This window comes from Peromyscus leucopus, chromosome 2, assembly GCF_004664715.2.
Source record: "Peromyscus leucopus breed LL Stock chromosome 2, UCI_PerLeu_2.1, whole genome shotgun sequence".
In the NCBI taxonomy this organism is placed as follows: Eukaryota; Metazoa; Chordata; class Mammalia; order Rodentia; family Cricetidae; genus Peromyscus; species Peromyscus leucopus.
Window position 1 is genome coordinate 21,023,970 of NC_051064.1, and position 25,817 is coordinate 21,049,786.

The 25,817-nt window shown below is 43.5% G+C and overlaps 1 protein-coding gene across 15 annotated transcripts in view; it reads left to right on the top strand.

Moving 5' to 3' along the window:
* Window positions 1-20,513: 20,513 nt before the first annotated feature.
* The window catches only part of Asph (aspartate beta-hydroxylase), a 340,882-nt gene continuing 335,578 nt past the window's right edge, over window positions 20,514-25,817 (top strand). For 14 of the 15 annotated variants that reach the window (XM_037202409.1, XM_037202410.1, XM_037202415.1 and 11 more), the window contains exon 1: window positions 20,741-21,081. In XM_037202409.1, coding sequence (XP_037058304.1) covers window positions 20,952-21,081 — 130 coding nt within the window. In that variant the 5' untranslated portion in view covers window positions 20,741-20,951. Of the gene's footprint in view, window positions 20,662-20,740; window positions 21,082-25,817 lie in introns of those variants that run through there. The other variant, XM_037202420.1, reaches the window with a different exon arrangement.

Below are 25,817 nucleotides of genomic sequence, written 5' to 3' on the forward strand. Positions count from 1 at the left end.
ATCAAATGTCACTATAATCAAAGGAAGTCTGAGAAACTGTCAGAAAGACATGATGATGATATAATATGGTGTTCTGGATGGGATCCTGTAAAAAAAAGATATTAGAGTAAAACATAAGATATTCTGAATAAAGCATGAAAATTAGTTAACAATACGATTTTAATCCATGCTATATGTGGAGTTAAGCATTGGCTGTGACAATGATGTAGCATGCTTGTGTAAGATGTGAGAAGGGAAACTAATGTGGACTGAATTAGGACTCTTTGGACTGCCTTCCCCTGTCTGTCAGGGTAAGCTGATTTAAATGCATAGATGCTTATGAATTTGACTCGAGTATTTTTAGCTCCTTTTGAGACAGGATTTTGCTTTGTAGTCCTAGCTGGCCTGGCTCATAGCCCTCATCCATGCAACTGTTAGCTCTACCTCTCCAGGTGAGCACCACCAGTGCAGCTGTCAAAGTGCTACCTTTCCAGGTGTGCACCACCAGTGCAGCTGTCAAAGTCCTACCTCTCCAGGTGTTCACCACCAGTGCAGCCTCCAAAGTCCTACCTCTCCAGGTGTGCACCACCAGTGCAGCCTCCAAAGTGCTACCTCTCCAGGTGTGCACCACCAGTGCACCTGTCAAAGTGCTACCTCTCCAAGTGTGCACCACCAGTGCAGCCTCCAAAGTGCTACCTCTGGAGGTGTGCACCACCAGTGCAGCCTCCAAAGTGTGCACATCAACAGGCCATCATGGTTTCAGATATTTTCAGATTCATTGTGATTGCCTCTTTAACTTATGGCTTATTCAGCAGTATAATTTTTTTTCAAGGCAGGGTTTCTCTGTGTAGCCCTGGCTGTCCTGGAACTCACTTTGTAGACTGGGCTGGCCTTGAACTCACAGAGATCTGCCTGTCTTTGACTCCTGAGTATTGGAATTAAAGGTGTGTGCCACCACCACCTGGCCTGCAGTAAAATTTTTTAAAGTTTCAAATATCCGAGAACTTTTATTTATGGTTTTTGCCAATTTTCTCCTGATTTGCACTGTAAACAAGGATCATAGTCATCAGAATATGTTTATACTAGCATTTTTAGGATTTTTTGGTGGCCACATTATTAGTTTTCCACTGGTTCATGTTTACTGGAGAAATGTGCACATCTTACAGCTGTTAGATGGTTGAAACTCACCAGGTCACATTATTGTTTTTGCAGTTAGGTCTACATTCACTGTTCTGGCTAACTTTATGTCAACTTGACACAAGCTAGAGTCATCTGAAAGGGGAAAATCTAGCTGCAGGGCATTTTCATAGTTAGTGGTTGATGGGGGAGGGCCAAACCCATTGTGGGTGGTGCCATCCCTGGGCTGGTTGTCCTGGGTTCTATAAGAAAGCAGGCTGAGCAAGCATGAGGAGCAAGCCAGAAAGCAGCAACCCTCCATGGCCTCTGCATCAGCTCCTGCCTCCAGGTTCCTGCCCTATTTGGTTCCTGTCCTGGCTTCCTTTAATTGTGGATTACAGTGTGTAATCCAAGTAAACTCTTTCCTCCTCAGTTTGCTTTATGGTCATGATGGTTTTTGCAGCAATAGAAACCTTAACTAGGTCATTTATGCAATTTTTGGCTGCTTCAATAGTGATGAGAATTGGAACCTCCCATTATGATGGCAAATTTCTCAGTGCTACTTTGTCTCTTTTTCTCCCACATATTTTAAAGGTTTTATTTCGTGCTTAGTGATTTGAAACTTTTATTATTATGCAGCTAAGGTAACCATCACTTTGTCTGTTAGAAGCACACCAGCTGTCTGTAGGTTGGTAACTTTTGCCATGTTATTAAGATCCTTTTATTTTTGACCTTCGTATCCCATATGTTTAGGTGTGTCTTTTGTAAATAGCACACTTCTGTCAATATTTGCTTTTCAACAGGCATATTTAGTACTTTCATTTTACTCTGACTGATCAATGCTTCTATTTCCACTGTCTATAATGTGCCATTCCAGTTTGTTTTCCCATTTCCTATGCACTATTTTCAGCACCAAACAGCAAGATTTTACTGTGCACACTCATGCCTGGTCTTTTTCTTTCCCCCAATACCCATCACATTGAGCACTGTAGTCTCTGCCTATGCATCAGCACACAGCATCACCACTGTCCCCCATCACTGGCCAAAGCCAGTACTGAGCATCCACACTTACGCTGTTCTCCTCAATGAGAGGGCTTCTTGGGGTTTCATGGTCTGCAATTTCTGTCTAGTGTCAAAGGGGGACTGGAACTGGAGCCCTCTCTCTACTTAGCACACTTGAGCACCATCTAACATTTCCTTGGTGGCTGGCAGCTGCTGGTTGAAGAAGACAGGATGCATAGGGAAAGCCTTAGCAGGGGCTCTGAGGGAGAAGAAGGTTCTCTGTAGTTCTAAGAGCAAACTTCATGTTGCTGTTTAAGCAATGTGTTGAGAACAAGCCTTTGAAAGGATCCGTGTTTGCTCAGTAGAACATTCAAGCTTATCATTGTGCTACACATTTAACTTGTGAGGTGTGCCTCATATTTCATAAGCAAACTTCACAATCCTTTTAAATACAGATGTTCAGAAAGGCATTTGGCACTACAGCATTGCAACTTTAGGTGCACTTGGTGGTCACCAGGCTAGGTGCAGTAATGGAAGCCATGGAAGACAATGACATAGAGAGAAACTCCAGAGGTTGAGAAGCATCTGTAGGGACAGAAAGAGAAGTGGAAGCAGATTGCTCCAGATCACTGGAGAAGCAAGGCCATCTTTCATGAGCAAAGACTTTCCACAAATGTCTAATACCCTAGTCAGGTCAAGTCAAACAGGGATGAAACACTCTTAACTTTAGGAACACAATTCAGAGCATGGACTAGACGGCGAAACTGAGGTAGTCATGACAGTTCTGAGGGGAAGTAGCAATGAAGGAGGCAATGAGTGTAGACAGCTGTTCCTGAGAGAATTGCTTAGAGAGTGGAGGAGGTAGGGAGCGGAAAGGGTCTTGCACACTGAAGAGCAGTGTACATTCAGATGGTGAGTCCACACTGCTTAGCCTGGCACAAAGCAGTGCTCTTGGCTTAAATAAGAAATACACATCGCTGAACTTGATTTAATTGATGCTCTTCTGGGAGCTCCCTGGAGGACTCTAAAACAAACCCTGATTTAGAACTGCTGGTCAGGAGGAAGGACTAGGAGAAAGGGAGCCAAAAGGAACACAGAGGGGTGATATTTTGTTGGAGTAAAGGTGCTTGTGAGGGGCCAGAGGACAGGGTCTTGACAGGAGAGGATTTCTTCTTAGGGCAAGAGGGCAGGGTGGAACCAGGGGTTCAGAAGAGAGTGGGTTTATGCTGGGATATGGAAGGAAATGAAGGAGTTGGACAACACTGTCCCACTGTGAAGAAGTGACATCTGCCGAGGGCATGTGGAGAAGCCAGAGGGATTAAGGAGGGCAGACTTTGCAATGGTATGCACATCGAGAAGAGATTCTGCCTTTGCTGGGGACCCTGTGAGGCTGGTCAGGACTGTTTTGTAACATGAGAGCAGGTCTGAGCAGAATGTCCTTGTTGACTGAGGCAGACATGCTGGCTCAGGATGGGGAGACGAGATGTGGAAAATGACAGTCTGAGTAATTATAGTTGTGGACTTTGCAATTGACAGAGCAGCCCAAACCATTTCCTAATCATTATCACCGTCTTAACCACCTGAATCTTTTAGGATGACTCAGAAAGTTCAATTAAATCATTGATCCAACTAAGCATCATCGCTCTATAAAAATCATCTTCGTTATCATCTGCACGTAAATTGCCCAGTGAAGAGTGGGAATTTCCCAGGTAACAATCACACTCTACTAGCTACAGTGGGATTCTTTCACACAGTAATCACACCATGCAAATACATCAGGAACACAATAGCACAAAGCAGGAGAAGGCAGAGCAGAAGCAAGGGGTGTTCTGGAGACAATTCCCCAGGGCTTCGCCTCTCCAGGGGCACCCGTCATAGCTTTGCTATCTAGTGGCTGTATTCCATGGGTCCACTGCTGACTGCAGCCCCTTGGACATGGCTGTCGGCACCCCTGGTGGTTTTGTTCGAGGTGTTTATCACAGCAACAGAAAGCGAACTAGAACAGGCTGGAGTTTAACTCTTTACACAGCATTGAGTGCTCAGAGGTGAGTAATGGATGATCGGGTCCAGATAAAACAAGTTTATTCATGGATGATGAGTCAAGGAATAAGAAAAACAGAAAATAAACACCAGAATGTCTGTCTCCTCAAATATTTTAAGTAAGTTTTTACTAATATATAGAATTACTAAATCATATATAATGTACATGATATGTATACGAAGAATGCATACAAGTAATGTACAGTTGGATTTGCCTAGTCTTTCCAGCATGATTTTGTAAACATAAAAGGAAGGAAAGAAGAAAAACTCATATTTTGTATATATGAATAAATAGGTTCAGATGAGAATAAACCAAAATGTTAACAGTGAGGTCATTGAAGGGTTCACAACACGCCCCACGGTCACATATACCAGGCGGACACTTCCGCCTAGCCAATTCCAGGTCAGGATAGGCATTTCCGGGTCAGGGCGTCTCTCGTAACCAGGATACCTGGCGGACCCGGACACCTCCGCCTAGCAAGTTCCGGGTCAAGGCGTGTCACGTAACCAGGATCCGTGACGTTACATGGTCACGTAAGCGCACAACGTGACCATGTGATCTGTGCACACGCTTGGAGTAGTGACGTGACCTGGCCACGCCCCAGCCGGTTTTAAAGTGGAGCGCCATGATTCCCAGTTCTTCTTCTCCACGCACGTGTCTCTCCCACAGGCCTGCGCACTCTGTCCTTTAACTCTAATAAACTCTATAAGCGGATTCTGTCGTGTTTCGTGACATTTCTTGTAGGGTAAGAACACAACGCAGCTAAATAACTAACAGTCATGGCCAATTTTCCTTTCCTAACTGGATAAAGATCACACGGTGTGTCTCGAATCATAAGAGGCACTGACTGCAACTGACACATGAAAAGAAAACGGCTTAGCAAAGTGAGCTTTGCTCTTTTAGGATACCTGAGCCTTCGAGGAAGTAATATTCTGAACTACAGAACATATTGCGATGTACTAGTACAGAGTGCTTAATGCAAACATTCATTTTCTTTCTGGCTTATGAGACATCAATCAGGCCTCATTATTTAGAACTTATAAATATTTATTCTCAAGACAGGTTCCTGATGTTGGTGGTCTTGACTTCCTGTATCAAGTTGACACTGATGTACTGCAGACTTCCTCTCCTTAGGACCATGTATTGCAATGAGTTGACTTCACAGACCAAGAGCAAACAGGCAAGGGAAGCCTGACCCGCAATTGCAGCCGGCTACTTGTCAAATGAACACATTTACATAGACATTTCCATTCCTCCTTTCAATCTTCTTTGCTCCATAATGTTTTTGAGTGTATTACCTATATATACACCAGTAGACACGGATTTTTAAAAAATAAATGTGTATGTAACTATTCATGTATCTTTGGTGTATGAATCAGAAATTCTGATTTTCTGGTCTTTGGCATGATGTTGTTACTTTTCAAAGCACCGATGTGATTCTTGTGGAAGTTAATTTTCAATAAAATATAATCAGTTAATTTGAATACAATCATGGCAGCCCTAGGACCAGCCTGGCATCCTCTGGGCTGCTAATAACCCTGTGCTTTGATGTCCAGCCACCTTGAGTTGATGGTCCTCGGTCTGCAGTTTATCACCAAGTAATAAAACCTTCAGGGCCGGTCCTCAGGGTGTGTCTCTCTCTTCTTTGAGACATGTAACTGACAAACCAGCTAAAACTGAGGAGCACAAAGCCCAGGTTCCCACCTAAGAGAATTAGATGCTGCGTAGTGATAAGTTTTAGGCCTCCTTAAGGCCTCTCCTCTGTCGAAACAAACTGAATCAGACCAAATTGGAAAGTGCTCCCAGGCCCTGTAAAAGGAGACAGATCAGAAGAACCAAGAGTTTCCTGGGATGCCGCTTATATATCCCTGTGGGAATGGTCGTGAGCCTCTCTGGGAGAGGAGCTGTGTTTGGCGGGCTTTGAAGGGGCAGGTTTAGGGAACGAGATAGGGGAGAAAGGAATTGAGGTAGATCTTCCACCAGACTCCTTCCAAACATCCCGACTCTTTGGGTGTAGGGATGCCAGGGTGCCAGAGGTTGAGGTGGAACTCCCATACAAACAGGCAGATCGGATCGCTAAGGTTCTTAGAAGGCCGAATGAAGGAAGCAGTTCAGTGAAAATCGATGCTTGTGATAGCTCACAGGGCACTGTTCACAATGCTCAACATGGCCTTGGGCCACAGCTGGCAGGGGCTTCACAGGGCCTCCTCCAGGGAGTTCCTCCAGGACAGGGAGGCAGCAACCGCAGGGCCTTCGAAAGATGTAATCAACTCAGACCACAGAAGCCTCGCTTTGACATTTCTTTGCCAGCCAACGTTATAGCTTTTCATGATGGATTACATTCCTAGAACTGTGAACCAAGGCTCAAGTCTTCCTACTTGAGGTGATTTGTCAGCTATTGTCTCAGTGAGACACAAAGCTAATGACTTAAGTACTAGTCGGGTTTTAGGTGACTTTGATTTTGTGTTTTGTTTTGTTTTCGAGACAGGGTTTCTCTGTGTACCTTTGGAGCCTGTCCTGGAACTCACTCTGTAGACCATGCTGGCCTCAAACTCACAGAGATCCCCTGCCCCTGCCTCCAGAGTGCTGGGATTAAAGACATGCACCACCACTGCCCTGCTTTAGGTGACTTTGAAACACTCTTTGATAAATCACTCTTTCTCTCATATGTAAAATGAGAAGGTTGAGCGACATGCTCCTCAAGATTCATTTACCGCTGTGGATTTCTTTGACTCATATGGTGAGTGTGGAACTGTGATGACTGAACCTCTCTGCCCTAGTTCACACCACATTTGTTGGCTTTTGCCAAGGAGGCAGCATGCTGAGCTGTATGTTCATCCTTCTCTCTTCAAAACAACAGGAACTCCTTAAGAACAAAGAACAGTGCTTAGAAGAAGTAGACATATCATTACTGTTTACTGAGCAGACCACAAACTATACTTATCCATTAAAGTTCACAACATTGCCAAGGTAAGACCATTTGGACAGCAGTTTTATAACATAACTTGTGTATTGTGGAATTAAATGACTCCTTACCATGTGCAGTAACTCACAGGGCAGTGTCTAAAACATCAAGGGGTCAAGATTTGTTATAGGTATAATTTGAATATATGGGCATGTTACCATTTAAAATTTAGACAGAAACACTTCCTTGCATTTGGAAAGTGCTTTGATTTTTGGTAGACTTCATCATTCATTTTCTCATTGTTTCATATTGTGTAAAAAGCAGTTCAAATGAGTAGTTTGATCCTGTGCTGGGTCATACTATATTTGTATTTTATGCAATGATTTTAAAGATTGCCTTCACACACTAGTTAGCACTCAAAGTTGCCTTGAATACAAGGAAACTCATTTACCACTTATACTAGTCTGTTTTCCTTTGCAATAATAAGATGCCTTGGGCTGAATATCTGCAGATTGGTAGTGCAAAGAGCATGGTGCAGACTCTAGTGAAGGTCCACTTCCTGACCCCACTGCATCACAGCATGGTAAAGGGCATCATGTGGGTGTGTATAGAAGAGCAGGAGGTACATGCTGAACAGGAAACCAGAACCATCAGAGCAGCTAGTCTGATTCTTTCCTGACAACCCAAGGGCACTGCTGGGGTCCAACAGAACGACTTTAACCCCTTGAGCAGCAGTGTCCTCAATGACCTACTTACATTACACTGAACTTCACATCTTACAAGTTTCACTATGTCACTGATATGTCTCCCGATATCACCATTGTGGTTTGAATGTCAAATGTCCTTCCTTAGACTCATGTATTTGGATACTTGGCCCCAACTGGTAGTGATATTTGGGAAAAATATGGAACACTTAGGGGGTGGCACCTCTCTGAAGGAAGTGTGGGCTTTGAGGCTTTATAGCTGGGGCCTATTCAGTCTCTGCTTCCAAATGGTGACCAAAATGTGACTGGCCAGCCTCCTGTGCCTGCCTCCATGCTTTCCTTTCCTGTTGCCTTGTCTTTCCTTCCATGATGTGTCTGTCTTAGCTACTTTTCTTTTGCTGTAAAGACATAGCATTACAGAGAAAACTTGTAGAAGAAAGCATTTATCTGGGGCTCGTGGTTCCAGAGGTAGTAGAGTCTGTGACCATCATGGACAGGAACATGAGAGCAGGGGGCAGGCATGACATTGGAACAGTAGTGAGAATTTACATCTCAACCACAGACAAGAGGCAGAGAGAAAGAGAGGGGGAGAGAGAAGGGGAGATGGAGAGGGGGGGAGAGAGGGAGAGGGAGAGAGGGGAGGGAGACGGGGAGAAGAAAAGTGAGAAAGGGGGAGGGAGAGAGGGGGAGGGAGGGAGGGAGGGAGAGAGAGAGAGGGAGAGGGAGAGAGCTGGCAGCACAGTGTGGGGATTTGAAACCTCAAAGCCCCCTCCTCCAGTGACACAGCTCTTCCAACAAGGCTATATCTCCAAATCATTCCCAAATAGTTCCACCAGCTAGAAACCAGTTGTCTTAGTTAGGGGTTTGTTACTGTGAAGAGACACCATGACCACAACAGCTCTTACAAAGGAAAACATTTAATGGGGGCTAGTTTACAGTTTCAGAGGTTTAGTTCATTATTGTCATGGCCAGAAGCATAGTAGAATGCAGTCAGACACAGTGCTGGAGAAGGAGCTGAGAGTTCTACATCTTTATCCACAGGCAGCAGAAGGAGACTCTAAGCCACATTGGGTAGAGATTGAGTATATGAGTCCTCAACGCCTGCCTCCACAGTGACACACTTCCTCCAACAAGGCCACACCTAGTCCAACAAGGTCACACCTCCTAATGGTGCCACTCCTTATGGTCTATGAGGGTCATTTTCTTCCAAGCCATCATACCAATCATATATATGAGCCTATTGCCTCCATTATCATTTAAACTATCATAGTATCTCTTTGTAACTATAATCCAAGATAAAACCTTTTTTTTTTTTAATCACAGCAATGGAAAAAGACCATTGTGAAGATCAAGTTCATGAAGCCTCAGGAGACATACTCAAATCATACCCAAACTATAGATATCAACCCTCAGCCAACCTGGGAACAGATTCAGGAAATTCAAGACACTGTCTCCAGTAACAGAACATCTTAAATGCAAGGAGTAGAAAGGACTTCATGTTTTTGGTGTAAATATTCTTAACCCTGGATACATGAGTCTCTACAATCATCCATGAATAGATAATATCGTGGCTGATAAGATCCTTTCTTGTTACCAGTCTACAGCATATGGAAGGAAGGAGAGGGCTGGAGATATCTTTCTGTGTGCTGTGAATGTGTTGCTCTGATTGATTGATAAATAAAACACTGATTGGCCAGTAGCCAGGCAGGAAGTATAGTATAGGCAGGATAACCAGAGAGGAAAATTCTGGGAAGTGGAAGGCTCAGAAAGGAGACGATGCCATCCACCACCATGAGAAACAAGATGTAAAGTACCGGTAAGCCACAAGCCATGTGGCAACTTATAGATTAATAGAAACAGGTTAATTTAAGATATAAGAGCTAGATAGCAAGATGCCTGCCATGACCATACAGTTTATAAGTAATATAAGTCTCTATGTGTTTATTTGGGTCTGAGTGACTGCGGGCCCAGGCAGGACTGGAGAAAACTCTGGTTACAGGAAAGCAAAAAAGAAAGAAGGAAAGAACAAAAGAACGAAAAACAGAGAAGTAATGCCTGGACAAAACATTATGAGACAAAGAACCTCTTCAAATGCCATTGAGTTCATTTTGTATTGGCCATCTACTGCCAGCCACAGGGCCTACACGTAAGAGTGATTTGTACCCAGTAAGAGTTTTCCTTTGCCAGAGGTTATCAATTGGGAGATAGCTTCTGGGTCAGGGCCGGGGACTTGTGTCTACTTCTCCTCTCAGTGCTGGAACTCCATCTGAGCGAAGGATTGTTTTTTCAAACTAAGCAGGGAATAGCTCCATCCATGTGTAAGTTAAAATATGAGAAAGGATGCCTCATATGCCTTTTCATATGCCTCCCAAACTTCTCCTGAGGAGGGTGTTAAACTGGGTGAGTTAGCATGGCTTTAATTATTCAATTTCACCCAAAGCACAGCAGATGAGTCATTTCACACAGAGAAAAATTGAATAGAGCTGGTAATGGTACATGATTATAGATTAATATGCATATTCCATTTCCTGGTAAATGGTTAGACACAAGATCTTATTTAAGAGTAAAGAAATTGAGGGAAAATTTCATTTGTGACTCAGAACAGCCTTAACCCATATTTTACAGAAGCAGTGGTAAGATTATGAAAAAGCTGATCAATAATCCCGTAAAAACCCATTTACACTCTTCTTTCTAGCTCCTTCTCTGCTCACATCTTTAGAAACAGATCCTCACATATTTCTCCACATAAACATCAGACATGGTAGTGTGCACTGATAATCCCAGCACTGGGGAGGGGGAGACAGGCAGATCTCTGGCTTAGTCAGCTTGTTGAGTTCCAAGTCAGAGAGGGGCCCGGTCCCCCCTCAGAAATAAAAGTGGATGGATGATACTTAAGGACAACACAAGTTGTTCTCTGGTCCTCAATGGACATGTACACACCCATGAGCAAACCTCTTCCTCCAACATGTAGTTCTTATCACACACAAATACAATGAAAAGGAAAAAAAACCTTCGTTGTACTGGGGGTGGAAGGGTACTAATGTGAGGGACACTGGGGATGGGAGAGAAGAGGGGAAAGGAACATTAGTAGAAACAAATTATGTTGGAAAATGCTATAATGACTTTAATGCCTTGTGAATTGGTCTAAGAAGATAAAAACAGGAAATATGTGCTTACACAGAAAAGCAATATGAGTAGAGCAATTTCATATAAAGAACTATTATAATGTATATACATAATATAATATGATATATAATCTCACATATATACAAAATAAAATAACCAACTAGCTCTTAAAAGAAAAAGATCATTATACCAAAAGTTAAAACCCTGACAATATCACATTTACCTGGTTGGTAACTATTGCCCAAATGTCATAAATAACAAGAACATGCAGAAACACACACACACACACACACACACACACACACACACACACACACAAACACACACACATACTTCTTTGTCAAGTGCCTATTTTTTTTTTACATTAACAATTTAGACCTGAGTAAAAGAGGCTCCAACTTGACCATGTAAACAAAAGCAGTGAACACATGCTCTGTGGTTTCTAGGCAACCACTGAAGCCCTCTAAGTGATGGAGGAAGACCTCTCCCTTCTTCCAAAGTCTCCCCAGTGCAGAGAAAAGATGGAGGAGAGAGAGACTTGAGGGTCTGTGGATATGAGGGAGGTAGAGCTGAGTGAAGTACCATGACCCTGTGGTCCTGCTTTAAAAGGAAGAGTCTGCAGTGTCAGTCACCCAAAGGATCCATAGAGTAAGGCACGAACTTCTGCAAACCTTCTCATTAGTTCTTTGAACTACCTTTAGGGTCTCTGTGGGATGAGTTGGCCATTAGGAAGTAAGAAGCATGAGAAGAAGGCTAGGAAGTGTCTGAAACGGTGTTGGGCAACTGACCCTTGGTCATAATCACCAGACAGATACCACAGGAAGTGTGGGAAATGGCTCTTCCCTTTTTTGATTATTGTCCAGCCACCCAGAATATAATGAGTGGGTGTTCAGTGTTCACAGCAGCCGCAGAATGATAGCCTTCAGCCTGAGCCAGCACGAGAAGAGACAGCACAAAGGCTTGTTCTTTAGCCCACACTGAACCAAAGACCCACCTATGAAGTGGAGAGGCTGGGAGGGGAAGATAAAACTGAACTCTCTCCTTAACCACTTAAATCTGCTTACTGCCAGGAAATGGTGGTAACTGCCAGAAAAGTGTCTATGCTCCTGCTAGAAAAATAGAGAAGAGGGATGCTCAGGACAGAGGGAGGATTTCCAAGGTGGTTGTTGAGTTTGCACTGTGGAACGCGTGGATGGGGTGGTTTGGATGTGCTTGGCCCTCATGATCTCATAGACAGTGGCACGATTAGGAGGTGTGGCTTTGTTAGAGTGGGTGTGGCTTTGTTGGAGGAAGCGTGTCACTGTGGGCACGGGCTTTGAGGTTTCCTATACCCAGGATACTGCTGAGTGTCTCAGTTCACTTCCTGTTGCTTGTAAGATGTAGGACTCTCAGCTACTACTCCAGCACTACATCTGTCTGCACACTGCCATGCTCCCCACCATGATGCTAATTGACTGAACCTCTGAAATTGTAAGCAAGTCACCCCAATTAAATGTTTTCTTTGTAAGAGTTACTGTGGTCATGGTGTCTCTCCACAGCAACAGAAAACCCTAACTGAGACAATGGGTTTTGGAGTGATGGGAATACAACAAGCCTGCTTGCCTCGAAGGTCTTGCTCTACTACTTATCAGCAAGCTCTTTCCACCGCGGCCTCCCAGGTGTCATTTTTTTTGGCCTGTACCTCTGGCGTGGCCTTACTTACTGCAGAGCCGTTAGTATGTAGGAACTGGAAAATTTTCATGCTCAGCCTCTGGTCCTTCCACCCCAGCAACTTTGCTCTTTGATTGGTGGTAGGATGAAAGAGGGCTTCCTGTTAGCCAGAAGAGGTTGTTCCCCAAAGTTACAGTGCTTCTAACCTGCCTCCCAGATCAACCAAGAAAAGCACTTTAGCTCATAAGGCACTGAGAGCAGGGCAGGAAGAAAGGGTTAAGGGATGAGGTGGCCAGGAGGTGGCTGTCTTCTGAGTCCCTTTTCTTTGTGCTCCCTAACTAGACTGAAAAATACAGGTTACCTTCAGGAGCTAGGGAGGAGAAATCATTAGAAAGTAGCAGGTGAGCGTGGCAGGGTTACCCTTGCATCTGTCCTGGAGGCTTTGTGGCAAAGATGATGGAAGTCTGAGCGCCAGCACTTGGTGATGGGCCTGTGAGTCACGTGACTCCTGTGCTGTGAGGCCTCTTACACAGGACCCGAGGAACCGTAATTCACTGACTATTGTAGCTGATAGTATATACGCCTTCTGAGTAGCATTTTTTTTCTGAGATCTGACCTAGTCCTGAAGATAAAGTCCAATGTTTTAATACTTGAAGCAACCCTTTTCCCTGGACATTTTTCTTGGGAATGGCATTTCCATTCATATAAACTGCTAGTACACAATAACTTATTGACATTTGCTAAGATCTTAATGCAAATACATATGCCCAACCAACTATAAATAATATTGAAAAATAATAATAATATTGAGCACAATACTGGTATTAGACTCATCTTCTAACTTGAAGTGGTTAACAAATAAACAGCAATAACAAAACACCAACCAGGCAAACACCTAACCCGTGGGATATGTCTTTTACTCCCTGCTCTCATTTGAAGTTTATGCCACTCATGGATTATCTTCTCTGCTCCCAGCTAGTCTGATTGGGAAGTAACACATCGCTATGAGGCACTCACTCTACTTGTGAAGAATTGGCATTTTAAAGCGGGTCAGAGCTCCTGTTTTAAATATGAATTCATTGAATGCAGCTCCTCTAGTCCCCAAGTGGTTACTGCACAGACTCACACAATGGTTTCATTCTCCTATGCTTGCTTTTTAATTTCTCACCACAGCTTATTCGTGGCTGCCCACAGTTTGGGAATGGAATAAATGATCAGTGGGCTATGCCAACAGTGTTTATGTAAATAATACCTTTCAAGTTGAGGGCTGTTTGCAAAGACCGTTTTTTCCACATGATAACTTTATTCTCCTGGAAAACTGTCAACTATTATTTCTCACATGCAGCTGCCCAGTGTTTTGTGTACAACCATTTCAACCTTTATCTAGAGTGCTCACCATGGATATTACAGCTTGAGGGGTCCTGTGCAGCTTGAGCTAAATACCTGAAGTGATGTGCGGATGTGGGCGCTGCCTGGGGAAAGTCCTCCCCAGCAGAAAGAGGGTAAGTGCAGAGAGCTCAGGAGGGAGCCCTTCCATCATCCCTGCTCTCTGCTGGACACTGTCTTACCCACCAAGTTTACACATCTCAGCAGACATGGCAACGAGCCTCCCCCCGAGGCTGGGGCTGCAATAGAGTGTCCTAATTACTGTTTATAACTGAGATTGTTTTTAGTTAGCCCTGAGCACTGTATCAAGCTATTTGTTTTTGTTTTTTTTTTTAATTTCATTTTTCTCAAATTTTGGGAGGAAAATGGCATTTAAACAATCTCCTAGACACATCTACATAGGGATTTTACACAACTGCTTCTGTATGTATACGTTTTGGTAACTGTGTTCCTCTTTTGTTTATAGCTAGAAAAATTAAGTGCGGTGTGGATACTTAAAGAACCAGAGGGAAAAAAACCTTACATAATTTGTGAGACACCAGTTCAGAGACAATTTCTACTACATTGGCACTAGATTAATATACATTCTGGTGCCAGGATAAGAATCTTCAGGGATCGTCTACAATATTGGTGACTGTGTCTAGTTAAAAAAAAAAAAATCTGCCAAGAGAGAAATCTAGGATATTGGTGACTGTCTCTAACTCACAAAAATCTGCCAAGAGAGAAATGAATAGGGAGTATTGGAGTAATTCCACGAAGTACTGAAAAATATTCAGGATTTTTACTGCACACTTACAATATGAAACTTTGAATGCTGTCCTCCCTAAGGTAAGGAAATATTGCAGTGTTTCATATGGATTAGTAGATATCTTTAGAGTAATGGAGTCTCCTTATGCTACAGGCGGTCGATATCCCTGTTAATTTCATGCTGCCAGGACCTTTGGCAAAGTTCCTTAGGATTTTGTTTTGGTACAAGCTCAATAACGTTTGTCATGTGCTTATGAAATTGCAGAATAGATTCCAGTCAGGAGGACACCATTGCAAAATACAAGGGTGTAGCATGAATCTTAAAAGTTCTTATTAATAAAATCAAACCCAGAGCCAGGTATTGGGGTGAACTGGAAGATCAGAGAACAAGCCACAGCTAACCTCACCTGGTCAACTTCTCAGCTGGTCTTGTTTCCTCAGACTGGAAGCTTCTGTGTCCTCATCGCAGTGGCTCTCAGCTGAACTGCTGCTCGAAAGCCTGAAGCTTAACCAGCCAAATGCTTAACCAGCCAAATGCTTAACCAGCCAAATGCTTAACCAGCCAAATGCCTCTAGCTTCTGGTCCTCACACCTTATATACCTTTCTGCTTTCTACCATCACTCCCTAGGATTAAAGGCTTGCTTCCTGGGAAGCGTGAGTCACCATGCCTGGCTGTTTCCAATGTGGCCTTGAACTCACAGAGATCCCAGATGGATTTCTGTCTCTGGAATGCAAGGATTAAAGGCGTGTGCTATCACTGCCTAACTAGTGGCTTTTCTGTTCTCTGACCCCAGATAAGTTTATTAAGGTACACAATATTTTGGGGAACACAATACCACCACACAAGGGGTGGTTAAGTTAATACGAATGTCATGTAACTTATGCATACTTTCCCATGAACTACCAAGGATTAAGTCGACTGCAACAACTGTCTTCATTGTAAGGAAAAATCAACTACTTTAAATAGTTAGACTTTATGAACCTGGAAGATCCTTAATGCTCATTTCAGGATACTTCCCTCTGGATCTGAGACCTGTTTCTTAGAGAATGGTGGTTTCATGAAAGACACACACATACTCATGGGGGGTGGGGCTTAGTAGATCCTCAACACACAAAACTGTATTTTTTTAGTAACGTTACCTGGCAAGTTGAATTCTTCAATTTCTCCACATTATTTTCTACATCTCAGTTACTTTTTTAAAACTCCATCTAAATAGGAGAATACTTCTTTTTATACATCTCATATTGCTATGATTAAAATTAACTGTTATTTCCCAACACTTGGATTTTCCCCCCATGTGTTAGACTCTATCCAGCTTTAAGTTTAAGACTTAAGAGTAGTATGTTAATTCTATCAATTTCCTAGCAATAATAAGTACTTAAATGTTTTTCATGAGGAAGTGACTTAGAAGGTTATCTTGTCCGTAGTAACAAGAGTCAAGTTTTTGTTGCAAATGACACTTCACTAACTTGTTGAACTATAACTAATAGGGGAGAAATTGTTTTGGGAAGGCTCTGAGTAGAGAAAGCTTTAAAAGTGCTCCTGTGTAGACCCGTATTTAATGCAGCTCACACATCACAGAAGTCTGTGTGGTTAGGACAGAACCAACTGTCAAAGTGCAGAAAAACGAGTATCTATCTGGTGCTCAGCCACACATGAGTATCTATCTCACCCCTCACGGCCAAAGATCAAACACAGAAGATGAAGAGGCAGAAGGGTTGGGACAATCAAAGGACTTGAGGACTGGAGCAAAATGACACCTTCTGGACGTAAGACCTCTGCATTCATGAACTCATGGTAGCTATGGTTGCCCACACAAGACCTGCACAGGACCAGGATAGTCAACATTCCAGCACAGAAAAGGGAGGGGCTTATGAGCCCCCAACACTAACTGGGGGATAGCCTCAGTTGAGGCCTTTTGGGGGGAAAAGAGAGAGTCAGCTTTCTTTAAGGGTATGGCTCCTAGTAAGGTCACGCATGCTCCCATGTGGAGATGACCACCTCAACCATGTGGAGATGACCTCACACTCGTGAGCACATGGGTAGCACAAATGGACTCAGTGGGCTATGAATGAAACAAAGTAGAATTCATGGAGTTGGGATAAGGTGGGTTTGTAGGGGGTGGATCTGGAAGGAGCCAGGGGAGCAAGAGGTTTGAATATAATCAAAACACATTTTATACATTATAAATCCTCAAGGATTAGTAAAACATTATAGACATTTAAAATAATACTTGTCTTTATGATTATGGCTCTCAGAGTAACTAACACCTTCCATACCATGATATGAAAATATACAAATGCGTGATGAGCAGTTGAAATTCATTCCCTCATTATAGATCAATTTGCTATATTAAAGAAGATGAAAGAATGCTGTGGATATCGTTCTGTATAAATAAAATGCTGATTGGCCAGTAGCCAGGCAGGAAGTATAGGCGGGACAAGCAGAAAAGAGAATCCTGGGAAGTGGAAGGTTGAGTCAGGGACAGTGCCGGCTGCCGCTATGACCAGCAACATGTAAAGATACTGGTAAGCCACAAGCCATGTGGCAACTTATAGACTAATAGAAATGGGTTAATTTAAGATAGAAGAACTAGATAACAAGAAACCTGCCATGGCCATACAGTTTATAAGCAATATAAGTCTCTGTGTGTTTACTCAGATGGATCTGAGTGGCTGCAGGACTAGCAGGTGAGAGAGATTTGTCCTGACTGTGGACCAAGCAGGACCAGGAAAACTCTAGCTACAAAAGAATACTCACCTAGGTTTGTAATAATCATGTTTCCATTAGGCATACTGCACACAAACAAGGGCATTTGTTACTTATGAAAAACTGTTTTACCTTGCCTGCCTAATGCACTTGGGTGGTTTAATAAAGAGCTTATTGGTCAATAGCTAGGCATGAGAAAGGATAGGCGGGGCTGCCAGGCAGTGAGATAAATTGTAGGTGGAAGTTTCTGTCCTACCAGCAACTCCCAAATATCCAGCAGATGCTCCCCAAATTACCACACAGAAGCTTAATATTACTTATAAATTCTTGGCCAGTAGTTAAGGCTCATTACTAACGAGCTCTACTTTAAACTGCTGCTTAGGAAATGCCCTTGTTTGTGTGCAGTATGCCTAATGGAATCGCAACATAAATACAAGTAACACACCTTTACAGTTAGAGTAATATTCTGCAGCATAAACAAATGTAACACATCTTTGCCTGTTTTAAATAATATTCTACAACATCCTAGCACTGCCCTCTCCTAGACCTAGATGATGCCCCTCATAAATGCACTGTAAAACTTTGTTATTAAGAGAAATTCTTTAGCTTTTAATCCTGTTACAAATTACAGTCTTTGGCCAATGTTAAAAAGAAAGGGAGTGGTTTCTTAGCAACCTCTAGATGTAACTTGAGAGCTACACAAATCTCATATTGAATGAAAAAAGAAATAGAAAGGAAAGGATATGATTGACCCTAGGTATGGTGGAGGAGAAGGTTTATTATAGATATGTGGGAGAGCACAGCCAGAGGCAGGGACATCTGGGAGAGCCCAGAGTGGACATGTCTCTGAGCCATGTGAGGAGATGGAGCAAGGGGAAAGGGGAAAGAGGGGAACCAGGTACGGAAGCCAGGAGGCCCAAATAGAGTAGACAAAAGGGCAGGTAACCAAAATGGCTGGATTTTATAGGGACGGGCAGCTGGGGGGAGGGCAGTCCAGTCCTTGGGCTGGAGAAGTTTAGAGTAGGGGGCGGGTATGCCAGCCAGGAAGGCTCTGTAAGAGGTAGCGACTGAGGGATGCCCGGAGAACCTGGCTGCCAAGCGTCTGCTTTGGGATATTTAATAGGCACCTCAGCAGTTTGTCCCATTGGAAACCTAATTCATAGACACCATTGTAAAGAAAACAAATTTCATCTGTCTTTTAGAGTGTGGACTTTTCTTATTGGGTGTGCTTTATTTCTCTCTCTCTGTAGCATCTTTCTTTCTAATAAGCCTTCTGCTTAAGATCTACATTAAAACTTTCTTTTAATAAAATCTCTAACTTTGTTCTTATTGGCTCATCCTGAAATTACTTTCTGTAGTGAAGTCAGGAATCCTAGTATGCTTGAATGGAGATCTCTAAAGGAAAGGGGGCCCTCCTGGCTCCCGAGGGAAATGGAGTGGAGATGTGACTATGTCCTTATTGCTAGAGACAACACCAGCTTTAGTTTCTGGGAATGTGGGGACAAAGCCTCCCTTTCCGGCCTCTTGGAGACAGCTGCTACAGAAATCTGATTTCCCCAAACTGTGACCTTTGATAAGGGCCCACACTCAGGTTCCAATCTGTCTTTTCAGGGAGGGTGTAGATGATCCCAGAAGCCTTTGCTCCAGGAAGTGGGGAGTCAGGTGAAGTATTCTCTACTGAATGCTGGGCCTTGTGTAGGAAGAGTAATTTGAAGGTATTTCTGCATGCAGGAATACCTCTCCATCACCAGCTCTGTAACTTTATTGGATCCGTAACTTTTGCATTGCTGTGAATACCCAAAGGAAATAAACCGAGGGAGAAAAAGGTGACTTTGGCTCACAGTTCCAGAGAAACTTTATTATGGTGAGGGAAGTCATAACAGTAGAAGCAGTGGGAGCCTATGACAGCAGAAGAGCAGAGCCTGGACTAATAAAACGACCTTCTAAGGTCTGCTCCTAGTGACCTATTTGAGCAGCCAGGTCCCACCTCCTGAAGACTCCCCAGTTTCCGCAATCAGCATCATCAGGGGGGAATAAGGGTTTAAAACATTTGTGGGTGATATTTTAGATCTCCCAAAACATAAGTTCTGTAATACTGTTCTGTGAGAATTAAGAGTTTTATCTTGGGAAACAAGTCTTATTTTTCTACTGTAGTTTAGATTTCAGTATCTTACATTAAGAGATATGAATCAGATTTGTCTCTCAGCTTCTCCCCATCATTATTTCCTGCTGAAATAATGTCCTCTGCGGGCAGTGAGGGGCGCCCAAGAGAGAAGAAAGGAGGCAGAGGGAGGCTGAGAGATAAAGAGATGCAGTGAAGACGGACTGCTGCCCCATCTCATAGCTATATGAAAAGGAGGCCTCCTTTCTGCTGTTCCGCCATGCTGGCCTTGATGGGTTCCACACTTTACTTGGGCAGTCCCCAGCCATTCACAGATGACAAGGCAGAGTTCAGGGACCCAAAACAGTTGGTGGTGGTGGCTGAGGAAACTACAAGCTGCAAAAGGGAAATAAAACTGGGCGTCCCAAAGCTGTGGCTTCTCTGGCTCTACTGCAAGCGGGGTACAAGGTGGTCCAGAACTCGGGGAGTATCTCTGGAAGTTGACAGCGATATATCAGATCACCACATATTCCACAGACACAACGTGAGCAATTGGTGAAACAAAAAATGATGATGGTCCTTAGCTGGTTTGCCTAAATGCTGCCATTAAAAAAAAAAAAAATTAAAATACCCAGTTCTCCATCTGCAGGTAGCACAGGAGGCGATCCATGGCTGGGCACTTCCAGTAACTCCAGGTATTAGTCTGGCGGGGGTAGATTTCGGGGCAGATATCAGTGTCCTGCCTGGTAAGAAAATGGGGTTTTTGAGTCATATTAACATTTTTTTATGTCTTAACTAAGGCTTTCCAAAAACACTCTTGGCACAAATGGCATAGACCCCTGTTTTGACACCGAAAGGATCAACGACCATGGTGTACTTATGGTACCGTGGCGTCTCCTTTTTGAGGAAAACGCTTGAACTCCTGGTGCGTGCTTAGGCACCGGAACCAAATTCCTAGGAAGAAACCAAGAGGTGGTGCGCTGCTCTCGGGCACCGCCCCCATGCCCGCCCCATCCCGTTGGAGCTGGAGCGGCAACGCTCGCGAGAGCCCTGCCGGCTTCCACGTTTGCCACGTTCCAGAGGACCAAAGCAGACTAAAAAGCCACATGCTGCTCCGGCTTTGCAGCCGCTGCGCAGCGCCTGACTTGCTTCGACCTGCGGATGGCTGGGGAGCGTAGGCGGCCCCGCCCCCGGTCAGTGGTTCTCGCGATTGGCTCATATTGCTATCCTTCAGATCTGGTGGGTGGGCCGAGGCTGGCGGGGGCGGGCCGAGGCCGGGGTAGTTGTGCGCTCTTGTCCACCGAGGGAGTCGCAAGCTGGGCGCACGCGATTTTCGCCGTGCAGCCACACGCTGGTGCAAGTCTTCCGAGGCGCGGCGAGCGCGGTGAAGGCGGAGGCGTTGCTGCAGGAGTCGCGGATCTCCGGTGTCCCTAGTGCACTCAGCAAGGCCCCCGTCCTCTGCAGTCCTCTCGAGAAGCTCGCGATGGCCCCGCGCAAGAACGCCAAGGGCGGCGGCGGCCACAGCAGTAGCAGCAGCAGCGGCAGCGGCTCGGGCAGCGGTAGCCCGAGCACGGGTAGCAGCGGGAGCAGCAGCAGCTCCGGGGCTCGGAGAGGTCAGAGTCCCCTCAGCAGGGCCCGGGCGGCGGGAGGGAGCAGGGTTGGCGCTGTAGGTCTGGTCTGGTTGCGGGTCCGCCGAGCCTCTCCATCCTCTGCGTTGCTCCGGTGCGCGGGGCGAGGCCGCGCTCACCAGGCGGGGAGGTGGAGAAGTGGGGCTCGGCCAGAGGGGACCCCAGCACCGCCATCGGGTCTCAAGCTGCCCGAGGTCATTGCGCGGTCCTCCTTGTCTTTCCCAGTGGAAGCTGGGCGTGGAGGACCGTTTATCTTCTCCTTGCAGATTTCGGGGCGCTTGACCCTGAGCCAAAGTCAGGGAAAGTAAGTTCCTGCCCCCTCAGCAGCGTTGAGCAGCTTGGAGGAGTGTATTCGGGGGCGGGGTGGGAGTGGATACATCGTTCTTGAAAATTATGGAGTTTTGTTTAGTTTTCTTAACATGTCTTGTGTTTGCCTTTTTAAATATGAAGGGGTGTCATAAAGTACTATACGGTTTGTGAGTGTGTGTGTCTTCTCCTTTTCTAAAAAAAAAAAAAAAAAAAGACTGGGTATTCCCCTTTTTTCTCCATGTGCTTAGCTGGCAGTGGAGAACAGATGTTTTAAATCTGTTTCGTGTCATATTTCATCGGTTCTCGGTTTCTTTTATATTTCCTTTGACTCATATTTAGAATATTGGAACTGGAATACACATGTGAGCTCTCAGTTTCACTAGAAATGATTTAGATTCTGCGCCACGGTCTACGTGCAGGCCATTATTATATGTCGGAAAATACATCGGATGGTTATATTGTATGTCAGGAAAATAGATGAGGTAACTGGGTTTTCTTTATAGCACTTACGTCTTAATTATCTAAATGCATGCAGCGCTCCTGTTCATAATAGTTCTGTTCCATAATAGGTGCTCAATAAATATTTGATGAGGAAAGTGAATGAACAATGTTAATGGGGAAGGCAGTGCAGTTAAATCCTTTGTACACATTAACGTTCTGAGAACTAATTTTGTGTTCTTAATGGAAAGAACTCTGTGTACACAGTTCGAAGTTCAAGGCCATTGTAGTGATTAATTCACCTTTAGTACAGGTAAAAATGATGCTCTGGTTCCCTAGCCCCAAAGTCAGCTGATCTCCTGCAGGCGCCTCCACCACTGCTTCTGATGGCTGTGATTATAGACATGAACTATAGGAATGAGAAGATCCTACTGCATGTTTAGGTACCAAAGAGAAAGCTAATGAGCAAGATTTTAATGTTGAGTTTCCTTAGCTGTTTACTAGTGAAATGTGTCTTCTTTGCTGCTGTCCTGCGAGCTTTTTGACTGCTTGGGAAGCGCTCTAACCACTGAGTAACACCCCCAGTCCTTCCTATAATTTTATCTTTACAAAACCCTTGAGTAGAAAACTGATTGTATCCAAGGAAGTCATTTGTGAGGCCTGTCATTGGTATGAATCAGTACAGAGAGTGTTTTATTTTCCTACCCTTACAATAAATGAACTCTTGTAACAGTCAGCTGATAGGTTTAGAAAATGCTAGACTGTATAGTAACTTATTATGTCATATTGCTCACATTTTAGAGTAAACACAAGCATCTTCAGTTGTCAATATTTTAATACACTGATTCCATACTATAATGGAACACAATCTGTGAGTGAAATAGCTGCATTCTAACCCCTGCCCCCAAATCCCAGCCTTCATTAGGTAGAGTGGATTACTCTTCCCAGGCCATTATTTTAAGTAAATACTGAGTTCTGACTGGGTGAGGGGGAAGGCACCAGTGGTAGAAATAAGATTGTTCCATTGTGCCACACAGTTACCTCACAGTGAGAAGTGTGGTTCTGTTTGCTGCTTTCTCATGGCAGGGTACAGCTGAAAGACAAACAGCATACTGAAAGAAAAGTTAACTTTATGTGGTCACCGAGGTAGGGACATTGTGACATGCAAACCAGCTGTGACTACTGGGGAGTTAGTTCGTAGGTGCAGATCACAATGACATTGCTGAGACATTAGTGCCTTCTAGTTATATAAGGTGAGAAGATTAATGCTTACAGGTTATCTTGTTCAGCCTTTGGAAATGCAGGTAGGAGGGAAGAACACAGTCTAGAATCTAGGTTTTCTGTTGCTCATCATTACACCTCACTGCTTGAATCTTGGGCTCCTAAATAGATTACGCGGTATCCTATAGGGGTTGGGAATTGAACTGGTTTATCAAGTTTTCTTCCAGCGTTGACCATGGTGCATATAGTACAGATCATTGCAGAAACCTGTGCTTCTGTCCTTAACTGATTGGCCTTTGGCTAAAATATGCTTCAAATAGCACATTAGTAAATTTTACTTTGAAAAGTGTACGCAGTAAGTTTTTTACATTGAGAATCTGATGTCAGCGGTAACATTGGTCACATGACTCTAGTTCTTAGATTTTAATGTAAAAGTATGGTGGGGATTGGGAGATAGGATTCAGTACTGTAAAGCACACCTTTTGGAAACAAATATTTTAAAGTAGACTTCTGCTTTTAATTTTCTTCAGCTCAATTGAGAAATGAGACAGTAGAGTCATTTTATATTTTTCAGTTTTATTCCCTAGAATACAAGAGAAAGGAGTAATTGGGTATCTTACCTTTAACTTGCATTTAAAATGTTATTTGTGTGGGCAGTTAGGGCCAGAAAAACCCTTTTTCACATTTACTGATTGGGAAAGCTTTTGAGGAAGAGGGCTTATGGTTGTCTTTGGGCTCACGATGTAGTTCAGAAGGGCTGTCTTGACCTTTTGTTAAGTGTCCGCCACCCTTGGCCTGCTTTGCCTGGGACTTGCTTCCGACTTACCACTTACCAGGAGGTGTCGCTGTAGAACATGTTCCCCTTCCCGATTTGAACCTTCAAATTATATAAGGGCAATTAGGTTTTAAAATTATTTAATCAGTGTGTACCTTCCCAGAAATTCTTATCTATTGGTGTTTAATTCTCTCAAGAGATCTAACAGATTTTGAAATTTAGTCATAAGAGTTTGTGTGGAACAACTTTCTTGAGACTTATTGAGAATGAAATATACCCATATATATTTGGCATTTTGGTCATTTAGAAATGTACTTCTGAATTTATTCTCTCCCACCTCCACATGCTTCTTGTCTCTTAGGTTACTAATGTATACAGTGTGCTGCTGAGTGTAGCCTGGCATCCTTGAAAGAAGGGGTCCCTGGAGCAGTTCTTTTTACTTAGCCAGGGGCATCACTTAGGGCCAGTGGCTTAATCCTCTGCCAGCCATTTAAGGATGGAAAAAATAGAAAGTCCGCTGTTTGCTCACTACAAGAACAATTGTATGTTTTCATTGTTCTGGTAGCAGCATTTTCCTACCTTGGCCAGATCACATGAAAACAGGTTCTATAAAGGGTATTCTTTACAACCATATCATGGGCTTGGAAGTAAAGATCCATATTTCAGTCTTGTACTAAGATCATCTGTCTCAGAGAGATTATTAGAAAATAAGTAGATAAGACTTAATTTTCAGCTAATTAATAACAGTAACTTGGATAAAAGCTTATGTGAGCTAGCTTCTTTATTTCTTGTTTGTATTAGATATTTTATTCATGTGCTGGCTGATCCCAAAAGGGAACAACAAAAGCCATTTTTCTCATGAAAGGCAGTACAGATTAGAACAAAGAATCTGATAGCTCAGGCCCCTATTTAGTTAAGCAACACGTGGCAAGTCTCTCAGACCTCTCTAATCTTAAATCTATTTACTCTGTTTTGCTTCCTGGTTCTGATGGCCTAAGACAGTTTGATATGCCTTGATGCATGGTACACATGTCCCATGCACATGGGAAGAGACAGTGCAAAACCTGAGAGAATATAAGATACACGTCTTGCTTGAAAGTCTATATTACTGTTAATCTGTAATATTTGTTTCAAATTAAAGATGCTTTTTAGTAATTGTACTGTAACTTTCTGAAGTACTTGATACATTTTTGTAAGTATCTCATTTATTCCATGGCCTTCCTTCAAGTTGCTATTTGCCAGCTAATCTCTTAAGAGTTTTGTAACTTTCTGTATCTTACTGGAGCTCAGATACAATTTGGTCTTTTGACGCTCTTCCAGCTAGGGATGTAATGTCCTGGGAAGTATTTGCTCTGCATCTTGAGTATGCTACTTCTAAACCCCCAGCAAGTACAAAGTACAAAAGACTGTTAAATCCCCTTAGTAAAACTGTATTCATAGCTAGGAAGACGAAGGCATTCTGGTGTGGTTTTGGATAGTAGGGCGCTTAGAGATGATAGTTATATATAGTGCATTTCGAAGTAAGTAGTTTCAAAATTTTCACCATAAAAAAGATAATATTTGAAGACATGTTTTTACCTGATTTACGTATTATACATACTGAAACATTGTAAGGTACTCCATTAGTATGTACAGTTTTTCTCTATCAGTTAAAATTTACTTAAATCAAAAACTGTATGTCAATAGGAGCCATTTACAGTTTTCTAGGCTAATTTGAGGAAAGCCTGAGCTCTCTGTCCCCGGACTGGTGGTGCCCGGCTAATTCCCTGTCTGCTGCCCAGTGTCTAGCTGTTGAGCACTGTGCTCATGGGTGGAATATGCTATTCTGAGTGAACTTAGACTGCTCCATTCTGCAGAATCACCGTTTCTATTAGAACGCTAGAGATGAGATGTTCACCCCCCGTGTCCCAGTCTAGTGGTGCATTCCAGAACTCAGTGCATGAACTCCCCCTTTTTTTGGTTCTGGTACTAATGGTTC